The sequence below is a fragment of the Phoca vitulina genome, unplaced genomic scaffold, assembly GCF_004348235.1.
Source record: "Phoca vitulina isolate PV1807 unplaced genomic scaffold, GSC_HSeal_1.0 scaffold10, whole genome shotgun sequence".
In the NCBI taxonomy this organism is placed as follows: Eukaryota; Metazoa; Chordata; class Mammalia; order Carnivora; family Phocidae; genus Phoca; species Phoca vitulina.
The window spans coordinates 3,995,373-4,022,004 of record NW_022589713.1 but is presented as its reverse complement, the minus strand read 5'-3'; the positions used below and the strand labels follow the sequence as shown (position 1 = coordinate 4,022,004).

Here is a 26,632-nt window from a genome sequence, read left to right as displayed (position 1 = left end):
CCTAAAGATACCCACTTCCTATCCCCAGATCCTGTGAATATGTTACCTTATTTGGAAAAAGGGGACTTTGCAAATCTGATTTAGGATCTTGAAATGGGGAGATCATCCTGAATTATTTGGGTGGCCTTATGTAATCACAAGCATTCTTTTAAGGGGAAGGGAGCAGGAGGGTTAGAAACAGAGAAGGAGATACAACCACCCAAGAGCAGGAAGCAGAGGTTGGAGTGAGGCAGCCACAAGCCAAGGGATGCGTGCAGCCTCGAGAAGCTGGAAAGGGGAAGGAATGGTTCTCCATTGTAGCATCCAGAACAAATGCAGCATTGATAACTTTTTTAGAGCTCTATGATAGTAAATTTCTGCTGTTTTAAGCCAGTAAGTTTGTGGTAATTTGTTAGAGCAGTGAGAGGGACCTAAGACACCCTCCATGCTTACTTATTTTAAGGCTATCTCTGAAGAATTCAAACATGCACACACATACACACACAAGTGTTTCCCACCAAGCTGCCCCTTCATTACTAAATTGAGGGGTGTAATACAGAGATATAGGGAAGGAATGTTAAATAGATTTGTAGAGGAGTATAATAATAGAATACAGGTGAATAATAATAGAATATAATACAATAAAATAATAATAGCTAACAGTGAATATTTATATGTCCAGCACTACTGTAAGAAGTTTATATGTATTAACACATTTGATTCTCATAATGACCCTGTGAGGTAGGTACCTTTATATCTTATTTTTACAGATGATCAAACTTGGGCTAGGATTCCAACCCAGGCAGTCTGGTTCTGGAACTTATACTCATGACCACTTCTCCATGTTGCCTCAAAGGAGACTAGGAGTCTATCCAACTTTTAGTACCCTATGTCTGTACATATGAAAGCAGATTGCCTCCCGTCCTGCTAGAACCTAATGCTCAGGGGCATAAGAAGACTCTCTGAGAGTTGAAATAATTAAATCCACACTGAGAAGGAGGAGAATAAATAAATCTCTCTTCAATCCAAAAACCAGCTATTTTACTGAGAACATTGAGCATCTTCATCAGTGATTTTAGTACATCAGATACAACCTGGAATTGAGGGGTCTAAAGAAGCAAATATTAGCAGTGTTGTCTTAGACTGTCCAGGGGATAGAGAAGCCAAGTTTAGATACATGAGCAATACAATGCACAAGAGAGAGAGAAAGACTGCCTGTATAATTGTGCAGGTTGTATATTGCATAATTATGGTAGCCCCGAGAGACTGGTTCATGGAGCATCGAGACCTGGATGAAACCTCTCAGAACTGTTCATTTCCTTTCCTCTTTAATTTTCTACTCACCAAGGCAAACTTTTTTTTTCTACCAAGCAAACTTTCGGTGAGTATTTAATTATTAATAGAAAGAAAAGAGACATTCTGTTCACTTGAAAGATAGATTCAGCATGGTGAGATAATGTATTCATATTCTGAATATGAACCTACAAATTCCTGATCATTTTTGCAAGGGTCAGATTCTGGTAATGCCCTAGGTCAGGTATCTTGGCACCAGCTGGCCTTTTCCTGGAAGCAACAGGGACTCTCTGGCTCACTATTGGCCCTGGTCTCTCCTTTCTTGCCTGTTAACAGCCCAGAAGTCTCCATGAAGAAAAATGGCACAACTAGATCAGTCCAGGAATGACTACAGACGACTCTGGAGGGCTACCAGGCACAGGCCAGCCTTTTAGAGTAGGAGATGAGGCTATTTCATTATGTAATTAAGATGGAAAAAGTCCTCCCGGCAATAAGCACGCAGCAGGTACCCACAGCAGGAATCTTAGTGGAAGCCGGCTGAAGCGCACCTTTGTTAATTTAAATGTGGCATGTGATGGTTTGCTTTGGGCAGCTTTCCTGGTGCCATTCTCCTGACAATTGTGGAGCAATACTTGCTTTAAAAAGTCTCCAGTTAAAATTAGCATCTGTCAATCAAATCCTTTCCAAGAAGGGAATCAATTATGTGATAAATACAAACATATGTAACATATTTTTCTTACCTGCTGGGTAGAATTTAAGCAGTAGTGCACTGTCATTTTTTTCCCCCTAAATGCATGGCCAAGGCATGGAAAACATAGATAAGTTGAATGAAATGACTACCGGGGAAGAAAATTAGCAATGCCTGGTAAGCTTATTTGGAATCCTAAGGTTTGTTTTACAGCTGTGAAAATTACCTGTATAGGAAGGAGAGTGGCTATAAACTGTAGCTTAGGCCGGGATGAGGACCCTAGCTTTACACTTACCATTGTAGAATGAGAGGTATGGGGAAGACCCCTCTGTGGTTCAGGGGTCTTGCTTTGTTCTGTTCATCACCAAATCTGTGGGCTAGCAAGGTGCTTTCCAGTAACCCTCTGATATAATATGAAGATCAAGTTGATAATATTAATAGATTATTTAAGGGAAATTTAAAAATAGAGAATTAAAAAATCATAAGGGGGAAATTCCCAAACCCTTGAATCCTGAAAGATTTCATTCCCTCTGATCATTTAGGAAGGGAGATAACAGTGTAGTGGTGGAGTGGGGGAGACCACTTTTGATCCTATTTCTGACTGACTGAAAACTAGAATATATTCTCTCTATTCAACACAACCACACCTCATACCCACTAGAAAGGCTGTAATAAAAAAAAAAAAGTACTAAGTGTTAGTGAGGATGTGGAGACTGGAGCCATCATATATTGCTGGAATGGAAAACACCTCAGTACATCCCAGCTGAATATATAAAAATCATTTTGGAAAACATTTGGCGATTTTCATAAAAAGTTGAACACACTCTTTGCATACGACCCAGCAATTCCACACCTAGCTGTTTACTTAAGAGAAATGAAAACACATGTCCTCACAAGAACTTTTATGTGATTGCTCATTATGGCATTATTCATAATAGCCCAAACATGGAAACATGGAAATGTCTATCAACAGGTGAATAAACAAAATATGGTATAGCCATAAATGGGAATACCACACAATGATAAAAAGTTGACACATACAACAGTATGTGTGAACCTCAGAGACATTATGTTAAGTGAAATAAGTCAGACACAGAAACTGGCCTATTATATAATTCCATTAAATTTCCAGAGAAGGTAAAATTACAAAAGAAGCACAAGGCAGGATAGCTATTGCCTGGAGCTGGGAGTGGGGCAGGGTTGTTGCAAATGGGTACAAGGGAGCCTTTTGGGTGGTGGAAGTGTTCTAAAGTTGGATTGTGGTGATGGTTTTGTACAACTGTATAAATTTACTAAAAAGTCTTGGTTGAAGTTTATGGTATGCAAACTGTAACTCAATACAACCATTAAGAAACAAAACAAAACCACCCTCATCCCTTTTTTTCATCTCCCCAATGTCCATATATAAATAATTATATTTTGATCCTCTGATTGCTATTATATGTTGAGTCCCATTTCTGCAATTCAAAATGAGTATGTGTTGTTTTCAGTGCCTACCAGATCTTCACTAAATAACCTAACTCAAGCTTCTCCATTTGAGCTAGTATCTATTCTTGGATTTTATGAGGGTAATGTTGACGAGTCTCTGAAAACAGAAAATCAAGTAGGAAGTTAAAATTACATCAAAATCGGACATGGGACGCATTGTTTGCATGAGCCGGGGTTTCACTTTCAGAGGGAGTCAGAGATGCATGTGGTATCGGAGGGCTAGGTGAACCAGCCATTTCTGAAACAAGGTCAGAATACGGGGTCTACCACAGAGCAGTTACCATGGATAGTCCTGCTTTTGGAAAAATGTGTTGGTTTCATATATGGGTTCAGTGAAATATTTCCATTTTCACCTGGACTGCTAGTAAGAGTCAAATATGTTTCTACCCTGTAATCATAGGACCTCTTTGTATGCCATTTGATTCATTAGCGTTATTCTTATCCTCCTTTTTCTTTCTCATCCGTTGTATAGGAGTTAGTTTATGTTGCCTTGTAAGGCCACTTTGGATTCATTTCAATAGGTTAATAATTGGATGAATAGGATATAGACAAATTCCAGCAGTAGATATGGGTAGAAGAAAGGCTGTTAAATAGTAAGCTTTATTTCAAAGAGATAGAAGTGTTATGAATAATTAAGGCACAATCTTTTGAAAGATTATGGCTTCTTTTCCCACTAAGCCAACGTAGCATGGGGGAACTAGGATGCAAGTTTTGGCCACATCCTGTGTTGTTAGCATGTGATCTTAATTAAGTCAGTTTAGCTTTCTGCGTTTTATTTTCCTTATCTACAAAATTGGAATTATAGTGTCTCATTTTACAGAGAAACAGTAAAGACTAATGACAGCCCATTTCACATTACATATCCTTCAGGGAGGTGCCCCGTAGGTATAATGCACAGATATATTCCATTTCATGTGTTTTCTTCATGCAAGTTACAGATGCACTGTTTAAAGCTACTTATGGAGAATCAAAAAGCAATCAATATATTTTTAAAGACGAAAGCGTGGTCAAAAGAGAGAGGGAAAGGGGCGCCTGGGTGGCTCAGTCGTTAAGCGTCTGCCTTCGGCTCAGGTCATGATCCCGGGGTCCTGGGATGGAGCCCCGCATCGGGCTCCCTGCTCGGTGGGAAGCCTGCTTCTCCCTCTCCCACTCCCCCTGCTTGTGTTCCCTCTCTCGCTGTCTCTCTCTATGTCAAATAAATAAAATCTCAAAAAAAAAAAAAAAAAAAAGAGAGAGGGAAGGGAAGGGGGACGGAGAGAAAGTAGTACATTCTATATATTCTCGGGTAAAATTTGTCATCCCTTATTAACATTTTCCTTGACTTCTGTGCTCTATCTTAGCACAGGGGATGACAGGTCAGCCTGTGAAGAAGTTAAAATGAGCGGATTCAGAAATGGGCGCTTAGATCCATGTTTTCTATAAAGCAAAACCTACCCACAGGCACACTGATTTGAATGCGTAGTTACCCTATGCTCACCCTTGCATACTCTCACCGTTAGCCCTTCCCTTGCCACTGATTGGCCCCTTGAAAGTAAATAAGCCAGAGACCTGTTGCAATAAGAGAATAACCGGATCCTTGCTGTTCAAAGTCTGGTCCATAGGCCAACAGCATCAGCATCGGCATCAGCTGGGAAACTTGCAAAAGTGTGCATTCTCGGGCCCCACCTCAGACCTACTGAATCTGCAGCTGCAATTTTAGTATAGTCCCCAGGAGAATAGTGTGCACAATAAAGTCTGAAAAGTGCTGAAGAATAGTGATTCTCAACTCGGAGTGCTTATTAGGATAATTGGGGAAGCTTTTAAAATATACCCGTGCCAAACCATCTCTGACACACAAAAGTTCCTGTTCCTTCAATGGAGTGGTTTCTGTTAGGTGTCAGGAAGAAAAACATTTTAACTAAATCAACTGACATTAAGGTACGTAAGAATTATACGGATGTTTGCGTTTTTAAAAGAAAGTGTATGTTAACCAATGAATTGCTTTAACAGGTGCAATTTCAGGCTGTGCTACCCTGTGTAAAGTAAGTTAGAGTGGGTGAGGCACTGGGCCAGTTTGTCTGCTAGTAATGGAGAAGTTCAACCTGGCACGTCCTCTTGAATGTCCCTGGAATAATGTGGGCAGGAATGTTTTCATAGAGACTTCAGAACCACTTCTTTCCTCATCCGTTCATTCATTTATTCCTTCATCTCTCCATTCATTTAATGGTTTTTTTTTTCTAAAAACATTAAGCGAGCACCTTCTAAATGTTGGACACTTTTCTAGACACCCAGGAACGTGAACCCAGATACCCCCTTGACCTTAGGAAAGTGGTAGTCCAGTCAGCATAACAGACCAAGAAACAAAATGACCACATGGTTTGGATAAGTGCTATGACAGAGACAAGCAGAATGTGCTCTAGGCCCTCTGAGAAAGGAGCAGCTGAACCAGATCAGTCATGGGGGTGGGCAGCTAGAGTGATTGTAATGGGCCGGGAAAGCATTCTCAAGAGGAAACGTCACCCACTAAGTTCTGAAGGATAGTCAGAGATTGCCTGGCTAGTGGAGCAGAGAGCAACATGTACATGGCGCTAGATGCAACGTGCCAGTGAAGGCTTGGTGAGCTTAGGACCTGCATATGGTTTATGATGGCTGGAAGGATGCACCAGGCTAGCAAGTCATGGTACTGGAAAAGTAAATGGGGGCTTGATCATGTACTGCATAGCTTGTAATTCCTCCCAAAGTCTATAGAAAATAAAGAAATATCTTACAGGGAGAATCTGAAGGATTTTAAGCGGAGGTGTAGCATTCTCAAGCTTGCCTGCTGTCTAGCTCACACCTGGTAAAGTGGAGGCGAAGACTTACCCATACAAGGGAATAGCATTTCTGTGTCCCAAGTGTGAGGGGGAGCCTGGCAAGATTGGGGAACTGAAGGGATAGCTGTCGGGCTAAGTCATAGAGGGTGTGTATGAGGATGTGAAAGTGGGGAAGAGCCAGGGAAGTGTTGAACGTTGGCACGGAGATAAGCAGGTGTCGGATTTTGTAGTGCATGTTAAAGTGTTTGGACCTTCTACTAATAGCACTGAGAAATTACAGAAGGAAGGGTTTTAAATGAAGCATGACTTGATCAGAACTGTTGGGAAGGATTACTGACTATAACTAAGGAATGTCTGTGGGCAGGAAATTAGGCCACTGCCCACTTATCTGGATGAGAACTAATGGTTGCCTGGGTTTGAATGGTAACAGGGTGGAAAGAATGGACAGATTTTAACATGCAGTAAAAGGTCCCTCCTTTTGAGACAGTATAGACTTGAGATACTAGTAACTCTTCCATGTGGCAAAGTTAGGGTTGGATATAAGGATTCAGGAACCATCAGCATATGCATGATGTGATTGAGATTTACCAGGAAAGAAATGAAGATTTCCAAAAGGGACGAAGGAGGAGGAGTTGGGGAGGTAGAAGAAAAAGCAGTGAAGTGTAAAATCACCAAAGCAAAAAGAAGAGAGTATGTTAAAAATTAGATCGCTGGAGTTAAGTGCAGCTGAGAGGTTGATGAGAAATGAAAGCAGAAAGGAAGAAGTTGAAGTTTCAGGAGGAAGGTGGGAAAATTGGTAAGTCTTGTTCCTGGGGACATAAGAGAATATATCCAGGGGAAAGATGGCAGGACTCCTCTTTAACAGAGGAGGGCCCCCTCTTCCTCTCTTACCAGGAGGTAAGAGGCAATGGTGGTCTGAATGCAAATACGTTTGGAGGCTGGGAAGGATAGGAAGGTGTGTCACTCATCATCCAGTTACTTCACTTTCCGCTGTGAAGTAAGAAGCAAAACCTGGCAAAGAAAGCAGGAGTATCGAAGGCTGGAAAGGGGCAGTGTATAGAGGGGAAGGGAAGGCTAAACAGGGCCAAGTATGTAGGAAGGCTGTGCACAGGATTGATAACCCTGTTGAAGCTGAAGGCCATTATTTGAAATGGCATTAAACCAGGCAGTTACAGGGTTTTCCCAGCATCACTGATAGTATCTTCTACAGATATTTATTGAACACTGCTCTAGTTGCTGAGGATGGAGAAGCGAATAACACAAAGTCCCTGTTCACAAGAAGCTCACAATAAAAAAGGAGACAGTCAATCAATCAATATATAAAATGCATATTAAATATCTCAGCCTAGAGTTGGAGGAGAAAGGAGGGCAGCTGGATAGATTCAGGGTAGGCTTACTTGCAGGGGGCAAGGGAAGGAAATACTTTGATGAGATGATGGTTTAAATGGTGGCACTACAGGTTGTAGGCTGGATAGAAGATAAAGGCAAAGGGAAAACAGAGTGGGCGTAGGGTGAGAGTTCTCAGTGAAGTTCAAGGGCAGGTATAGAGGGAATAAAGAAAGAGAAATACTTCTAAGGATCAGAAGGTCAGAGCATAGGTTACTCAAGTTGAAGATTTCAAAGGTAGAACTATTCTGGGTGATGGCAACCATCATGATGTTACCATAAAAAATGCATGTACTGATGTGGAGTGGAGGGGAAGGTCATGACAGGTCAGAAGGTTAAGAAATTCTATAGCTGAAGAGGAGCAGAGGTGGTCTCCACAGTCCCTGATATTACCTGGGAAGGTGGCGGAACTTTCATGGAGGGGATGACTGAGTGAGGTGTCCGTCTCTAATAAACAGCGATGAATGTCTAGAAAGTTAAAGAAATAAGGTAGTTGAGGCTGGAATGGTCGACTGGCAGAAGCCTAAATAAGCCCCGTGGCGAGTGATGATTTGGATGTTACTTGGAGTGATAATAGAAGGCTAGTTGTGCCTTTCAGTGTCTTGAAATGCTAGAGGGCCCGGGAGCTTCAGGAGGAGGGGTTTTGGTTAAAGCAGAGAGCTGGTGGCAGCACTGAGTGAGCAGGCTTAGCGCTTAATACGTAAATACTTAATTTAATACTTATTTATTACTTAAACACTTAAAATGCTCCTTTAATCCTGTTTCCTCTCACATCCCAGACCCATATCTTTCCTACTCCAGAGAAAAGTTTGCAGGAGATTTCCTTCTGAATGGAGGTAAATGTTTGCTGATAAGAGTTAAGATTCTAGAGTCTTAGGATGTGCCACCTGATCTAGAAATGAGTTCACACAGGTTAGGGCTTTTGGCTCACGCATTGTCATATGTAACTGAATATAATTCAAGTGGGTAAATAGCAACCAGCGAGAGGAAATGGTGGAGGGCCACCTGTCTGGCATACTGTTGTTGAGCTCCACTTGAGAGAATTACTAATGAATTCATTTTTACTTATCTTTTCACTCAAAGTGAATCCGTGAGTTCTTATCTTAAAACAAAATGTTTGTTTAAACGTTTCTCAGAGGCACAATCTTCCTTCAAAATTAAAAAAAAAGAAAACAACCCAAAACAGATTTGTTACATTTTAGAAATCCAAATATCTTTTAAAATTTTTATTTATTCATTTAATTTTATTTTGTTTTTAAAGATTTTATTTATTTATTTGAGAGAGAGAGCACAAGCAGGGGGAGGGGCAGAGGAAGAAGGAGAAGCAGACTCCCCGCTGAGCAGGGAGTCCCATGCTGAGCTCCATCCCAGGACCCTGAGATCATGACCTGAGCCAAAGGCAGACCGTTAACTGACTGAGCCACCCAAGTGCCCCTAATTTATGTATGTATGTATGTATTTATTTATTTAAAGATTTCATATTTAAGTAATCTCTACACCCAACATGGGGCTTAGACTTACACCCCAAGATCAAGAGTCACATTCGCTACCAAATGAGCCAGCCAAGCACCCCAAAATATCTTTTTAAAAAATTTCAGTCCAGAGGAGTCTAACAGTAGTAGGACCTTAGCTGTGAAGCTAAAAAAAGGGGGTTCAGTCCACAGCACAGACTAGATCATTGGGCAGTCAAATTGGAATCAATTAGCAAGCAACCAATAGCCAGCCCTGCGTGTGTTTCTCTCTGCTTGATGCTTAAAGCAGAAACAAGCAAGTCACCTAAAAAATGATGGATATGGCCCAAGCCATATCTTTAGTTTTTTTGGTTAATCAAGGCTTTCCTGAACTTCAAAGAAATTCTTATTTAAAGAACTCCCAGATCATTAAAGGCTTATAATAAGATGTGCTTGAGGATCCAGTAGTTACTTAAAAATACTTCCAGAGAAGAAAGCTTTTGTTAAATCCATGGGCTTAATTTTCTGGTATAATGAAATTACCTGAGTGAAATTAGGATGTTTTGATACCTCTGCTAGTCTGAGACCAGATGAATTCATTATCCCCAAACATATGTATATAGCAATTAATGATTTCACTAACTTAGAAGCCAAGAAGCAAAATATTTATTGTGTTTGTTCAGAGAAATAATTTAATTATATTTGAGTGGATCAAGTAAAGGAAGCAATATATAAAAAGTCATTAACCGAACTGAAAATTTCTCAAAGCACTACCTATATTATCCAGTAGCAAGGATATAACAATATGTCTAGAAGAAATGGCACGAGTGATATCTTGAAAACCCCCATAAACTCATATCCATGCAAATATGAATCTTTTCAAAGGGATTATAAGATAGTAGAAATAGACACTATGAAACTTGACATGATATATTTTAACTATGGTAGTAAACTTAAAACCAAGAAAAGAAGTGAGAAGATTTGCAAAGTTTACAAATTGGTTGGGTTCCATGCAGGGCCCGTAGGGCAGGGTCAGACCCATTTCAGGCCCAGGTACTCACTGAGACCACGGTCAGTGGCTCTGACTCCAAATTTGCTCAGTCTCATGCCTCCTGAGCTGCCGCAGACCCCAACTCCAGTTACAGGGGTTCTTACCTTGTCCCTTGGGACCTCACTTCCGGTTCATTCCCCACCTTTGGAAACAGTTTCAGTTTTTCCTTCCCTGTCTTCTGGGCCTGAAATGTAGCTTAGCTCTTAACCTCATTGCCTTTTGCCAGAACTTGCAGAACCTCCTTGGATCAGCACACTGCTGGTTACAGCTCCTTTGTCACAACTGGTTGTGGGTTTTCATCCCTCCATTGCTCTTAGCTGGGAACTTCTTCTGTTGCTGACCCTTATAGTTTATCTAAAATAGAATTCAGTCTCACTGGACTGGCTCAGACTACTTCTACCTGAGCCCAAATGTTTCTTCATTTACCGAGGGAGGAACAGCTCACTAATCTTGTATGTCAACACAGAAAGCCAAGGATCCTGCTTTTCCCTCAGCCATCAACTACCACACCTATTAATTTTAAAATCTTGGAAGAATCAGGTTTTTGTCTTGTTTTATTTAATACAAAAAAATCTAATTTATGTGTGGAAATTTAAAATTTTTTCAGATATTGCCTATCTGACTTTAAATGAACAATAAAAGTCATTTTTACTTCAAGCTTAGTACCAGAAAAAGAAGTCATATCAAAATGTTTTAAGATGCTGATAGAGTACATGTGTGCTTTTCAAAGCTTTTAAATAACAGATGGTGATAATTTACTATGAAAAGACTTACTTAACTGAGAAGGAAGGATTCTTTTGGAATGTCCATTATCGACTAGTTGTGCAAAGTATTGGGATTAGATTCCCTGCTCTGGGTGGAGAGTGTACCTACAATTATTATTGCTTTTATATTCTGTGGAATATACTTTGAGTTATCTCTCAGGAATTGTACATCTCATACTGGTGACTCTTGTCATCGTTGATGATCTGAGGCTCCATCTTTCACCTCACCATGTGGTCATACAAATGGTGCCGTGATGTATGAAACATAGAGGAGGTCAGCCGGCAGCTTAACGTCTGTGGTCCACCAGATCTCTGGATTCATGGAGAAGATCATCCAAGCGAGGGCTCAGAAAATCATAAGCCGATTTGGCAGGGCATGTGTCCAAGAGATGCTTTAGAACCTTGTGACCAGCCATGGAGACAGAAAATAAAAGAAAAGCTGTCTCCATGGCATGCCCATGATGAGGACTTACAGGACAAGGCTGGCTGTTTCCTGCAGCCTCCACAAGAGTAAATGCTCTTTCCCATGATCAAATCCTTCCCCTTCACTGGACAAGGTGACAAAGGCCAAACCCCTGCTTATTAGTTCCCACCTGTCTGTTTCCACTAGTCACAGAGAGGTAGGGCTCCTTCCGGGGTGCTGAATCTTTGGGAATGTAGCTCTTCATCCTTTATCCATCCTGCATCCTTCCTTCAGAGGTTGGCCTACCTTTCCACACCCATAGCCTCTTACACTCCAGTCCTCATATGTCAAGGCCATCACCCACCTTCTCAACCTGGAAAACAGCTTGGTACCTTACTCAAATATTTGTTGAATGACCAATGAATGAATGAATGAAATGCTCCTCTCCACCTTTGCCCAGCTAATTCTTCCTTCACTCCCAGCACTCCTTGTACACCCATAACTCACATCTCACTTGTAGTTAGTTGTCCAATGTCTAGTTTTGCCAACTGCAATAAAAGCTTTGACTTTTTCTATCTTACTTGTCATTCTGTTTACAGGGCCTAGCATGGTGCAGGGCACATAGTAAGTTGTCCATACATATTGGTTGAATAAATAAATCATTTATTTATTTTCTTATATTTATTCTTGGGTTCCTTATCTTGAGGTCACAGAACCACTGCTGTCTAGGCAAAGTGATTTGTCAGGGCACTCAATACACAAATATGACCACAAAGAAGTGTCCTCATTCAGGCTTTGTCCTGCTTACAGAAATCAGATTTCTTGGCTCTGTGTTTCTCTGTCGAGGGTCCTGAGTTCAGCCCTCCTCTGTCTCATCTGTCTCCTCTGCTGGCAGGGAAGTCAGTCACTCTCTTCCCAGTTGTTTCATTTACCTTGCTAATTCTACGCTCCTAAGCTCGAATCAGGTCGGCAAGGAAACAATTTCTGGAGGTATTTCTCTTTCCCTCTATTTTCCTGTTTCAGGGAGAATTTTCAACTCATTTCCTACTCAGGTAAGCATTTCCAGCTCTCTAGGACCCACATTACCACTAGTCTGGCTCTTCTTGTCTGCCTCTAGTTCTCTCGGAGCTCCCGCCCTTCTCCATAACCCATTTCCACTCTTGTCTCATGAAGCCCCTGTGCATTCCTTCTCTTGGGTGCCCTGAATTAGCTGAGCATTGCTGTTTTTCCCTATCCCTGGTTGCTTCATTCACAGCATGCTCATTCAGATTCCCAGCCAGCTCACACATGCGACCACAGGCACACAGACACACTGCACATGACTCCTTGCCTTAGGTTACATATAAAATAAGAGCTTTACCCATCTGCTGAATACTGGGTAAGCTTAGCAATTTGAAAGTGAGAACTGAGCATGGCTAGATAGAGTTATATTAGAGGAGTTCATGTACATTATGAAGGAAACAGTCTTGTTTCAGAGGAAAATCTGCAAGCTCTGAGGGCAGAGATTATACCTGTTTATTCACCGTGGTGTATTTAGTACTGAATAGTGTTCGATATATTGGGGGACTCAAAAATATTTGCCAAGATGAAATGAAAATTTTCCAAGTCTTTTCTCATGCTCCGCAAGGAGAAAATTTTTTTGGAGAAGGCAAATGATTGAGCATAATCCTCTGTGTTTTCGATAATATAAAAGAGCTATTTATTCATTACAAAATATAAACATGTGGAGCCAAACACGACCTTATGTCAACTCAGCGCTTAGTTTGTTATACGTACTGAATTGAATAGTGCTCACTAGAGAAGAGCCTTCTTAACTGATTTTGACTTCAGTATTCTAAAAGCATTGATGACCCAGCTTATCCTCCTGCTGCGATCTTTTTTGCACCACTCTCTAACCAAAATTGATGCAAAGGCAGAATGTCTTGAGTTATTCTCAGTAATTACCTATTACTGAAGTTGCTCTGATCACTCTTTTTCAATAACATGACCTGAAATAACAAAATGCTTACATGGGAGTAACATGGGTATGTAAGCTCCCTGCTTCCTCTTCGGACACACCTGCCAGTGTCCAGGGAGCTTGGGGTCTACCTGACGGGAGTGACTGAGGGAACATCATAGCCTTTTTCCTCCAAAATTCACAACCCAAAACATATTCTGTTAATATTTGAAAGCCCTGAAACTGTGTTACTGTTAAGTTAAAGTGCCATATGTCTAAAAATAATTTTTCTTTTCCAGGTCCAATTTGCATTTTGAATCCTAAAAGATTCTTTGCTAGCAAAAAGCTATTAGAGATTCTCCTGTAATTTAAATACAATATATCACTTAAAATAAGTTACCAGGGCTGCACGTTGATTATAATGTTAATGAATAAAAATGCTCCTTTTTCAGGAAAGATATTGAAGGTGATGAAAAAGGCTATGATGGAATCCCTATTGGAAAATTATTGACTGTCCTCTCTTTGCTGTGAGCCATTCATTTAAATGGGCTGTAAGATAAGGCTGAAGAATTTGGGGAGAGCCAAAAAAGGATTATTATTGTGGGTCCATTAGACTTGAGATTTCTGTGATTATCTCAACAAATTCTAAAATTCAAGGCCAAATGAGGTGAAAAGAATTCATGTAGCTATATTCATGTTATGGAGCAATTAAAACCTTAATTGGGCATCAAACCCTTGCCCCCCCAAAAAAACTGGTTGCCATATAATTTAATTTGGATTCTCTTACCCTCTCTGTGTAGCTTCTGAAATTTCTTTAATGTTATTTGGATATGGAAGAATGATACTGTATTAAAAACGTCAACTTAAAATTAGACCTACGTTCTACCTAAAGTCATATTGGTGATCTTGGACATGTAACCACTCTGTGCCTAGATTTCCTTAAAATAGAGGTAATATGTCTTACTGTGTGGAGCAATTAATAAGGAAAAAAAGTTTAAAGCCAGAGAGGCAATTTAACATCACAGAAGGACTCAGACTCTGGCCACCACTGCTTGAGGTCAAACCTTGGTCTTGTTGCTCAACAACCATCCTCAACAGAGATTATACCTGCTGAATGTAATCTAGACTGTTAGTTTATCATTTAATCAACCACTCCTGTGACAAGGAGTGGTTGATTAAATGATAAACTAACAGTCTAGATTACATTCAGCCAGGGAGTGGTTGATTAAATGATAAACTAACAGTCTAGATTACATTCAGCATGAGGTACTCCCCCCGCCCAACCCCAACCTTTCTTTAACCAAGGTATCACAAAAGCAATTTGGGGACAAGGATTTCATTTAAAAGTGAGGAGTGGACCGTGGAAGAATCCAGAATGTTTGTAACGAAAACCATTTGGTTTTTATTAGCATTAGACTGTGTGCTTGCTAATTTTCAGTCATTTTCCCTTCAGGAATGGTCCCCTAGATTCTAGTTTCCACATTACTGCCTTTTGAATGGAGTCCTTTGTGACCCGTTGTGATTACATTGCATTTTCCTTGTGTTCTTTCAAAACGTTCTGACTTTGCCTTAATTTTGGCTGGGGGATGGTGGGAGGAGGGTAGCAGCAGGGGAATGAGGTCGACAATACTTTCAGAATGTTGTCAAAAAAGATTTTTAACTTGTCAAATTTGCCTAGTAACTAATATCAGACTCAGTGTCTATTAATAAGACAAACACTTAGGACAGAAGGTTGGGTCAGAAATGTGTGTCCTAAGGTCTTTACAAGAGCATTTGTTCCTGGATACTCCAACGTTTCTCTGACCTCTTCTAGACACTTCCAGAACAGTCATAAGCCAGGTTGATTATAGTGATTTTAAGGAAATGAAATGAAAATGTTGTGTGGCTTGGAGTCAAAAAGCCAAGGGCTTGGGCTGATTTGGAGAGAACAAGCTGAAAACAGTTTTGCTCATATACCATTCCCTAAACTTTAGCTCCATGCAGAGTAAGAGGGTCAGAAAAGAAATTTTTTCATAGAATCAGATGTGTGGCACTTACATTGTAAATAGATGCCTAACCTATTTAAAATGTTTGACACTAACATATAATTGTAATAATTGAGGATGAAATTTTTTGAATCCATTCCCCCTTAATATTGTTGCCTGTTTTGTACATTTCCTGGATAGTTCAAAAGCCTCAAAGGAATGAAGGAAAAAGTATAGTCAATTCTAATTATTTGCGAATTCCCTATTTGCTAACTCACCTACTGGCTAAAATTTATTTGTAACCCCAGAATCAATACTTGTGGTGCTCTTAGGTCATTTGCAGACCTGAGCAGATTGGTGAAAGATGTGAGTCGCCCTCCACTTGTGTCCCCGGCTGAGGTCCAACAAGGACTGTAAGCAAGGGTCCTTCTCTTGGTCTATTTAATGCCGTATTTTTCATATTTTTTGTGCTTTTTATTGGTTATTTCCTGGTTTAAAATGGCTCCCAGACATAGTGCTGAAGGGCTGTTAGTGTTTCTAAGCACTAGAAAGCTGTGTTGTGCCTTACAAAGAAAAAAACCTGTTAGTAAGCTTTGTTCTGTCATGAGTTAGAGCGTTATTGGCTGTGAGTTCAGTATTAATGAGTCAATGATATATATTAAATAAAATGTCTTTCAATTAAATAAAAACGTACATAAAACAAGATTATGTATTGATCAGGTGATGAAAATGCTGTGTAATCAGAGGCTCATAAGAACCTAACCCTGTATTTTCCCAAGGGTCGATGACTCTGTACTTGCTAATTCAGTGTTAGTTGTGACTTTACAACAAACTCCATCAAATAAAAAGAGTTGACCATATTCATAATTCCCATGAATTCATTCTCATGGAAAAGCATCAGTGATCTACTAAGTAGGAACCAACTTTAAATAAGGTTAAGTCCACAATAAAGTGCCACAACACAAAGCTTTATGTTATCCAGTTTATTTATTTGCTCCTTGTGGCAATCATATTTATTTCCGATTTCCCTTATTTTACTGACAGTTTCCCCAGGAGCACTTGACACATGCAGAAATTTCTTTAAACACACACACACACACAAGACCAGAAAACTAGCCTCTAGGGAATGTACATGTATAAACATTGAAATATTTCTTGTGCATAGTGCCAAAAATCCTGTTTTCAGTTAGCAAACTATTGATGTTGTTGGAAAGCAGGGTATAGGGGCACCTGGGTGGCTCAGTCAGTTAAATGTCTGCCTTCAGCTCAGGTCGTGATCCTGGGGTCCTGGGATCTAACCCCACATTGGGTTCCCTGCTCAGTGGGGAGCCTGCTTCTCCGTCTCCCTCTGCCCCTTCTTGCCCCCCCCCCACTCGTGTGTGAACGGGTGCGCTCTCTCTCAAATAAATAAATAAATAAATAAATAAATAAATAAATAAATAAAATAAAATTAAAAAAAGCAGGGTATACAGGTAGGAAAGGGGGATCATGTGGCATGGAAGCCATTGGCATTCAAAGACAGACCAAGGATCTCCCCTTCTTGAGCTGACAGGCAGAGGAATTCTAGTGTAACTGGCATTTCATCATGTCTAATTATGTCTGGCCACTGGTGGAGTGGTTGTGCCTCAGGTCTGTCCCCTGAGCGGCCCAGGAGGCTCCTGAGATTGGAGAGAGCTCATCGTAGAGGAATAGAAAGTCAAGCTCAACAAAAATGTCCCTTGAACAAAGCCTTGCCCATCAGAGAAGAGAAATAGTTCTGAATGGGGTGCAGGTTTTGTTATTATAGTCTCCCCCAAACCAGGCCTATTTGTCCTTGTGGTTCTTGGGAGAGGGAGGCATGGAGGTAAAATGTAAGTCAGCTATTTACCTGGAGGCACCAGGAGTCTCTTTGGGTCTCCTCTAGGACAATGACAGATGACAGAAAGGCAGTTTCACACAGTTCCTACACCAGGAGCTGGGTCATGGGTGGGGTCTGGGGTGAGAGGTTGTGGAGGCCAAAGGCAATAGAATAGAGTGGAGGCCTGCAGGGTGGGGAGTGGGCTTGTAGACAGGAGACACATGTGTGGCTTCCTGCGATACTGTGCCAGGGATTTATAAGGGACTGAAATGCAGTTAGAAATATAGGTTGTCATGATAGGAGCCCATTGACACAGACTGGAAAAGCAAGAAGAAATATGCCTGATTCATCTAAGTATGAGTATGGTATTGGATTCTCTTGTCCTCATTTTCCATGTTTCTCTGTTCTCTAATCTGATGGTTTTCCCAAGGCTGCTTATTAGAACCACTAGGGAAGCCTTAAAAAAGTGCCTGGACCATCTCAAAGATTCTGATTTAATTGATCAGGGGTGAATTCTGGGTGTCTGGATGCTTAAAAGGCTTCTAAGGTAATTCATATGGTTAACCAGGGTTGAAAAGTACTGCTCTGAAACTTATCCCTGAGAATTTTCACTCTCCAGAACCCAGTGGATTATATCCAAAGATCGATTAGGCAGGAATCCTGCTACATGCCCACTTCAAGAAGGTGCACTTCTGGATGTGCCTTTGAGTACAAATCGCCTCTATTGCCACTCACCTCTCTGCTTGCCCTGCTGTGAAGAATTCATCTGTTGTTGTTTTAACCTCTTCCTTCTTCCTGGATACTACAGACCTTCCAAGTCCTGATGCTTTCTTGAGACTACCTTTGACCCAGGGCTAGTTGCTGGTGATAAGATTGACATTAGGGAAGGAGGGCAGCCGTGCTTACATAGTGGCAGGCAGGGGAGGAAGTAGAGGGCAAGGGGAAAATAAAGGCAGCTGAGAAGGAGCGGAAAAGAAGAGAGAATGCAGATCACTGCTTCTCACACAGCCCCATCTGGTCTACCCAAAATATGGAGGGAAGAGGTGGTGAACTTGGAGCCCCCATGGGAGCCTAAGTGCAAGGCCTGGGGCTCCATCATTTACTAGCTGCTTGATCTTGGGGAAATTACCTAATCTTGTACAACTGAAAAGTGGTGAAGCTCAGGGATTCAAAACAGGTCTGCCTGATTTAAGGAACCCAAACATTTTCCCAGCTTATACAGCATCTTCTAATCCATACCCACACAATGGACCCTTGGTAATGAATACAGTAATTAATAACTTCCCAGATGGTAGTTGAGCTTGTTTTAAAATTCCTATAGTCAAGGAATTTGGGAGAATGTTACAAGAAGATTAGTTAGGAAAAAAATTGTGTGTCATATATTATCAGCCTAGAACATTTGGAATTGTCATTCATAAGAAATAAGCTCATTATTAATAGAAGATTACTTTTCTTGTCTTTATGTGACTGTTTTCTTAAATGAAAAATGCTTTTTTTTCTTATTGCAAAAGCAATGCATGTTCATCTAATACAAATTGGAAAATAAAGATAAGCAACTAATACAAAATTAAACACACTCATAATCCACCAACCTAGATATAACTGCTGTAAACGTCTTTTAGACTTTCTGTGCTTTTATATAGATTTTTTAAAAAGTGTAAGTACTGTTTCTTTCACTTCACAAATACCTGGTCAGCAACATTCCGTGTCAATACGTTTGCCTTTCCTACATCATTTTTTATGTCTGCTGATGAAGGTGAATACTTTTATTTGTTTTTAAACTACATTTGTTTACTCAGAAGTCAGAAACACACAGATAAGGAAACATCTGAAGAGCCCAGGTGTGGCTCTGTGGAGAGGTTGAGTAATTCAAAACAAAGTGCAAAATATAAAAACAATTACAACCAGTTTGACAGTTGTGTGTCTGTTTCCTACAGCCCTTCTACCCACAGGTCTACCGCTGACTTCAAAGAAAAGTCAGCACAGAGGAGTCCGGAGGATAAGGTGCAAACCGAGAATCAAACCCATGATAAGAGATTAAAGGAAGCTTGATCAAAGACCCAGCATAAAAGTGCTAGCTCATGACTTGCCTTGGCCCATGGCCCCAAAATATTCACCAGAACAGAGAGCACTCTTTGAAGTGATTGGAAGTGCCCATGCTCAGATGAGCTCTCTGGTCAAAGGGGAGTTTTAAAAAGTGGCACAGGAAGGAGTTGGCAAAGTTGCCTCTTCCTGTCTCTGGCCTGCACAGCCCTCACAAATTGTTTGAGCACTGCCTCTTTGGTTTGTTTTCCAGATAGAAGTCGTTTCACTGGGTGTCAAGTACGAATTCAACCTGATCGGGGAAAGATCACTTGTTTCCTTTGTGGGAGATGTGAGAAGTGTAGAGGCATTTCACATGGCAGCGGACTTGTGCTCACAAGCATGAAGCTGCTCCACTGCTCCTCCTTTTTCTTCAAGGTGTTTAAAAGAGCATGAGATATTTCCAAACTGGCAGTAAGACTTGCTCATTAGTGTCCTTGTTCATTCTACTCACTCATTACTCGTTCACTGCTCTCCCCTCCTTGGAGTTTATTACTCCTTGTGGTGTTAGGACATAAACCATCCATTTCCCCAGGTAGGGGAAGAAAATGGAAGTGCTCCCAAAATGGCAGTTGCCTCTACAACATTCAGTTTAAATACTTAAAAGTACTTTAAAAGACAAGAGTTACATAAAATTGCTAAAAATGTATGCTTAGAACATCTTTGGTTAGCACTTCTTTCAGGCTCCAATTTTCTGGTTTTTCACTTTTTATATGATAATTCTCCAAGTGTTGAGGGTCTTTATTTTCACATCCCCTGTCATCATCTCTTCATTTCCTTCGACGTTTAAGGGAATTACTTTTTCTACCTTTTTGAAATCCATTTCCTCATCTCTACCTGATGTTTCAAGTTAGAGTTTTTACTGACAAATCTTGATTGAGTGCAACATGAGGCTCTGTAAGAGACCTGGAAAGCACATTCCCTTCTTTACTGGAACCACACAGTCTAGGTGAGGAGATCATGGTTTTTCCAACAACAACAAAAATGAATACGATGGCAGCTGATACAGATTTTGTGAGGATAGTCCTTAAAGAAGGAGGATTTGAACTGAGCCTTGGAAATGCCTGAAATCTCTAAACATGAAAAAATTAAAAAGGATATTTTAACAGGGGTTGGTGCACCATGGTCAAAGTTACAAAAGCAGAGAACTATAGGCATTCACAGCAGAAACTGAGCACAGTCATTTAAACTGGGGCCGATGGCGCATGTGAGGAAGTGGGGAGAGAGAAGCTTCACAGGATAAAATCAGAGTGAGAATATGCTGTGGGATCTGGATTTTTCTTCTTCTTTTAAATTTCTCCCAGAGTCATTTATTCCATCCATGATTTTATTTGTTTTCTTTTTATTCATGTATAATTAACATGCAGTGTTATATTAGTGTCAGGTGTGGATTTTATTATCATATTTGTATTATTTATATATTTTTCTGGATTTTATTATAAATGCAGACGGAGCCTATTGAAAACCTGAGTGGAAATGGCATGCGAAAATGTTATGGCAATAATCGGGCTGGCACACAGGATGGATTGGAGTAGGGAGAGGCCTGGGGCCATAACCTGGGCAAAAGGGCCTAGGTAGAGCCTAAGAGAAGGAGGGCCCAAAACAGAGCAGAAACAGTGGGCATTGCGAGGATGGGATGGACTGGAGGCCATGAGATGAGAACTGGTCTGACCTGCAGGAGCAGAGGAGGGGGTGTATGGGAGGAGAGAGTAGGACTCACAGATGACTCAGTGCGGTGGTCACACATAACCATTTGTGCATATGCCTTTTATGAGGTGGGAATACAAAGAGGCTAAGTTCATCAACAGAATGGTCAGGAAGACACGTAGGTGTCCACAATCAGAAACCTCATCTGAGCATTCAAGACTGAGTGAGGCCATGAGCTCTCAGGAGTTCAGAGAAAGAAAGAGTCCCTGAAGTGTGGAGTCATGGGAACTTCAGGGAAAAGATGGGACATACGCTGAACGCTGAATAATGGGTAGCATTTGGGAAGAAAGGGAAGAGAAGTTAGAAGGGTGGGGTGAGGGAGAGAGAGGAAATAGTACCGGGTAGAGAAACACAGGAGTGTTTGTGGCACATGGAGCAAGCCTATCTGGTTGGAGCAGAGAGTTTGTATAAAAACACAGAGGCGGGATATAAAGAGAAAAGGCAGAGAGAGACTTTTGACTAGTCTCGGAAAGATTTAGAGGCCAACTTAAAGAGTTTTGTAATTTAACCTGGGCAGTGTCAAGCCATTGACATTTTCCAGTGAGAGAGTGACTAGCAAAAGTGTATCTGGGGAAGTTTCATCTGTGAAAGATGTGTGGGATATATCCAAGGAGGGAGAGGGTGCTAGCACGATGAGTAGATGGGGGACTGCTAGTTAAAAGAGAGTGAGAATAAAAACTGATCAAGGCAAGAGTACAGAAAAGAGGCAAAAGAGTTACCAAGAAGCCTAAAGGGCAGGGGGAAATACAGAGTTTTACCCAAGGCCCAAACCTGGGAGGCCGTGATACGGGCCGTGCTCTACACCATTGTGCACAAGCCCAAAGAGGACTGGTCTGGAGACGACCCGTAGTTTAGCGTCAGAGACATGGAGCTTGAGGGGGCAGCCAAGCAAACACACCCAGAGGGTGATGAGAAGCGGGGACTTGACGTTCAGCTGGAATATAGACTGAACCATCATTCCCAGTTGAAAAAAGTCCGCACACCTCAGCAATTGTTTGAAGTTTTTAATTAATGAATTAATTTTTTCAGAAAGCGAAGTGTTTTCAAAAGCTCGTTTGAGAACTTACCCTCTCGCGATACAGCTGCATTCTCAATTGCTCTTTTGTTTTCACTGCAGAACAGTTCAACTTGTAGGAGAAGGAATGTGGGGAGGTCAGTGGGAAGGTTTTCTAACTATTCCAGGTGTTAGAAACTGTGGGCGTTGGGCCTCCTGGACGTAATATCCTCCTCAATGGCAGTAATTCCTATTTTATGCACTCTTCTATCAACTGCGGTACCTAGCACAGTGTTTTGCACACTGTAAATACTCCCTGTTGGCTCATTTGCATTTTCATCGTGGTTCTCAAAGATAAAAGAGTGGACATAAGAAAAGCTAACAAGCTTACAGCCAATTTTATAATGACAGACTCTACAAAAACAAATGCAAATCAGATGTCCAATTTGAATTGCAAAAATATTGTAAGCAAGGTCCAAGAAGTAATAACAGCAGCTTCAGATCTTTACTAAAATGATAAAATCCATGAAGAGTCCTACAGGGGCGCCTGGCTGGCTCAGTGGGTGGAGCTGTCGACTCTTTGATCTCGGGGTTGTGAGTTCAAGCCACACGTTGGGTTTAAGGATTACTTAAAAACAAAAAACAACAACAAAAAAAACCCAAAAAACAATCCCACATCCCTTGGAGTCTCAGAGACATTCAAAATTCACAGCACCTTGAAGAGTAAAGTCAGCAGCTAAAGTTATTAGAGTAAAGAGACACCTTGTGTCAGCCCCAGGCTCAGGCTGGCTAAGGCAGACTGGTATTCTCTTTTTCATCTGAGATAGGAACTAGCAAGAACTTCAGTTATTTGGAGGTGGGGGTAAGATGTAGGATGGGAGGACCAAGACCTCTCAGAAATACACCCAACCAACTATAATAAAGGAGAGGAGGACTATACATAGATAGTCATCATTCCTCTTCAATTGACAGTAACGTAAGAAAGAAAAAGGAGCCTCAGTCCAGTTGACTTGATCATAAAAGAGAAACAACAAGGCTCTTGTTCCCCCTTCCAAACTACTTAAGAAATATACCCTTCATTTTATCTCGTTCTTTCTCTGGTCTTTCAGCCGCTCGACTGATCCAGAACATGGATGCTACTGCTGAGCCTTGTACAGACTTTTTTAAATATGCCTGTGGAGGCTGGTTGAAACGCAACGTCATTCCTGAGACCAGCTCCCGTTACAGTAACTTTGACATTTTAAGAGATGAACTAGAAGTCATTTTGAAAGGTTAGTGGAGTTTGTGTCTATGCATCAAAGATTTCTCTCTTAATATATCCATTTTTTAAAGATACAACTCTTAGCCATTATGGAGAATGTCACAGAAGATTAAAGTCGATAATCCCTCCAAGTTTTGTGGCTCACCACTAAGTCACTCTGAGGGTGGTAACACTGAAATGGATATGTTGGCATCTCAGCATTCCTGCTTTCATGTGTGGGTACACGTACGATAAAGCTCTGTCATTCCTACAGATGGCATCTTTATGCCATTTCACATAAGAAGAAATTAATTGATTGCCACTAAACACTACCTCCATTGTTTTTCCACTCTGGTCCTGGGTCGAAGTCAGTATTGAGTCGTTACTGTGTTGAAGATGTTACTGACATTTGCATCCCAGAGCAGGTATATTTATTCTAACCCATCTAAGACATTCTCCTTGGGAAGCTGAGGAAGTCTTGTCTAGTCTTCTGCTATCCTCCATCTTCTGTTCCCCTCTTCTAGAAGTTACTTTGTAGAAACACAATTTTTGCTATTTTCAAACATCCAAACAAGTAGAATAATTCAGTCAGTTTATTTGGAGCATGAATAGTACAATCACACAAAGATAATTATTTCCAGCCATAGATAGAAGACTATCATATTAAATTCCATATTCCTCTGCATTATTATTTCTTTTTAATCTCAATTTCAAAAACAGTAACTTATGTATGGCAGAGCAGTACACCTCACTGTTCACAAAAAAGATAATCTCGTCGAAAAGGCTTTCATCTAACTTGGCTAATGAAATCAACTCCCAGTTCTGCACTAGGAATAAGGTAAGGGGTTTAGCTTTTCCTATAGAGTTTAGAATGGGGACGGAGTGAACCTACATACACAAAAACAAGCTTTTTTTCTGAACCCACATTGCAAATGTTAATTACAGCTGCAAATGAGCAATTTTATTGATGTGTTTTATTAAATGCTCTATTTCAGATGTTCTTCAAGAACCCAAAACTGAAGATATAGTAGCAGTGCAGAAAGCAAAAACATTGTACAGATCTTGTATAAATGAATGTAAGTGCTCTCCATTTTATCTCATTAACAGTGTGCCCAAATATGCAAAGACTTCATAATGAATTTATTCTCATTGTTTTCAAAAGCTGCCATTGATAGCAGAGGTGGAAAACCTCTACTCAGTCTGTTACCAAATATATATGATTGGCCAGTAGCAACAGAAAACTGGGAGCAAACATATGGTAAGGCAATTTTTCCCTCTTTTTTAAAAAAATAATTTCCATGTAAAATCTGTGTTATTATAGTATCATATTAATGCACTAAACCTTCTAAAAGTATACTTCACCTTTCGTTGCTTTAGGTACTTCTTGGACAGCTGAGAAATCTATTGCACAACTGAATTCTAAATATGGGAAAAAAGTCATTCTTAATTTTTTTGTTGGCACTGATGATAAAAACTCTGTGAACCATATAATTCATGTAAGTTTGTGTGGCTGACAGCCAAAGTTATCTTTAAATTGTGATAAAATGTCTACATACATTGTTATTGATATTTAGAAATAATGCATATTCTCATTTGAATTGCATGAGCAAGATAGTAATAAATTCATGCTCTGTCCCCAATACCTGGATTTCCAATTTTGGAAGTATTTTCTTAATGCTGTGTTTTAGACATTCATCTCTCCCTTCTGCTACCGTTGGTCTAGATACTGCTTTCTTCATAAAATAAAGAAATGAAAGGGCCTCCTATTTAGAAAAAGCACCCGATTTCTCTGTGTGTTCATGAAAAGAGCATGGTTTGGTTTACATAAGTAATGCAAGTCTAGAAACCAAAATTTCTAATTGCTTCCAAAAAGAACATAGAAAAGGGTTTTTGAATACAATTTTGGTTGTTACTAAAGAATATCTGAACTTTTTTTTTCGGTGAAAGTAAATAAAATATTCTTTTAAAATGGATTTATTAGATTTTTTTTCTCATGTAAGCCATTCATTTAGGTTTACTTAAGGCGCCACCTAAGATGAGATTAATACCTAATGAGTATGTTTGGAATGGACTAAAACATTTACAGAACTTTTATTTGGTTTCCTGTAAAAGAAAGTACCTCAAAAGCTGCAAGTCACAGATTCATATTTATGTCACTATTGCATAAATCTTTATGGCCATTTTTATCAAATCATAAAAGAGATTGAACCCAGCTCTCTTCTACAGTGGACCCCTTTCTCCTTCCAGAATTCACTCCTTTGGCTCTTAAGTGCCAGCATCCCCCCTGGTCACCATGGAGAGATTTCCTAGGGGAAATTGGAAGGTTGGAAAGGGGCTGAGCCCTACCTGTGGTGACACCTTCTGGCTCTTTCCATACCAGTACTCTGGGTTCTGTTTCTTTCGTATTGTCCTGGGCTCTTTACAGCTGCTGGCTTTCTCACTCTAATCCATCCGTGCTCTCACTTGCCCCGGACCCATCTAACCATGCAGTGCATAGGAAGCAATCTTACAGAGCTGGGAGTGTGTCCAGGTGGCTCTCACTGGAAGACAGTGGACCAGACACACCAGAGCAGAGCCTTGTTTCCTCTTTCACACACCCAGCTGCCAGGATTTGAGCAGAGCAGGAGAGAACTGAGGAGAAGTCTCCTCTATCCCCCTAGGGTAGGGGATGTAAAAAAAATCTCTGGCAAGATTTCCCCTAGCCAAACAGTTCTAGAGTTACCATAGAGGTTTCCAATTTTTGTTTTTTTCCATCCCAGTTAAGGGTGAGAGTAGAAGAGAATGTCCCCCAGGAGAGCATATTAGGATCTCAGGAAGCCAAATGTCCTGTAAATGTATAATTTAGAAACTTCCAAGTCCTAGATTCTAACATGTTTTTGTCCACCTGCCCCTTCCATTTTGCATTAAAAAATCCTTCCCAGTGTATTTTCATTCAAGTTTTCTTTGGTTTTCCTCAAATACCTGCAGCATAATCTTCCAGATTGCCTAACTACCCATCAGTGTAACACTTCCAAGTGGTGTGGAAACCATTGCCTAATTTGTATTCACTCATTGTCTGATTGTCACCCTTATAAACAGCAAGAACACTAGGATCTTGTTCATACATAGATAAACATGCTTATATGTTGTCCAACTGTCCCACATCAACTGAACGGTTTATTTTCTTCCTTGTATATTTTTTATAGATTGACCAGCCTCGACTTGGCCTCCCTTCCAGAGACTATTATGAATGCACTGGAATATATGAAGAGGTAAACTAACAAAAACACAAAACTACGGGAACAATTGGTGTAAACTTATAAATAATGAAAAAGACTTAAGGCCAGATTTAAACTTAACCCTCTGTGTTCTTCACTCAGAACAGATACTTAATATTATACATAATAGTGAGCTTCCTTTGACTGAATGAATATTTTCAGCAGAATGAATGAAAGTCTCCTGAGAAATAAGAAAACTTGGAAGTCCTGATTTGTGTCTCGATTCTTACTATTGAAGTCAGATGACCCATTTTGAAAAGTGAATTTTAAGTGTTTCATTTCCTCTATAAATTGAGTCATTTAAAAACTGAACAGACGAA

At 40.4% G+C, this 26,632-nt stretch overlaps 1 protein-coding gene across 1 annotated transcript in view; it reads left to right on the top strand.

Annotated features, from left to right (window-relative positions):
- The window catches only part of MME (membrane metalloendopeptidase), a 97,405-nt gene that overhangs the window by 9,834 nt on the left and 60,939 nt on the right, over positions 1 to 26,632 (top strand). Inside the window, exons 4-8 of the mRNA XM_032409190.1 lie at positions 22,925 to 23,086; positions 24,051 to 24,131; positions 24,218 to 24,313; positions 24,433 to 24,551; positions 26,241 to 26,306. Of these exons, the coding sequence (XP_032265081.1) occupies positions 22,925 to 23,086; positions 24,051 to 24,131; positions 24,218 to 24,313; positions 24,433 to 24,551; positions 26,241 to 26,306 (524 nt within the window). The remainder of the gene's footprint in view (positions 1 to 22,924; positions 23,087 to 24,050; positions 24,132 to 24,217; positions 24,314 to 24,432; positions 24,552 to 26,240; positions 26,307 to 26,632) is intronic.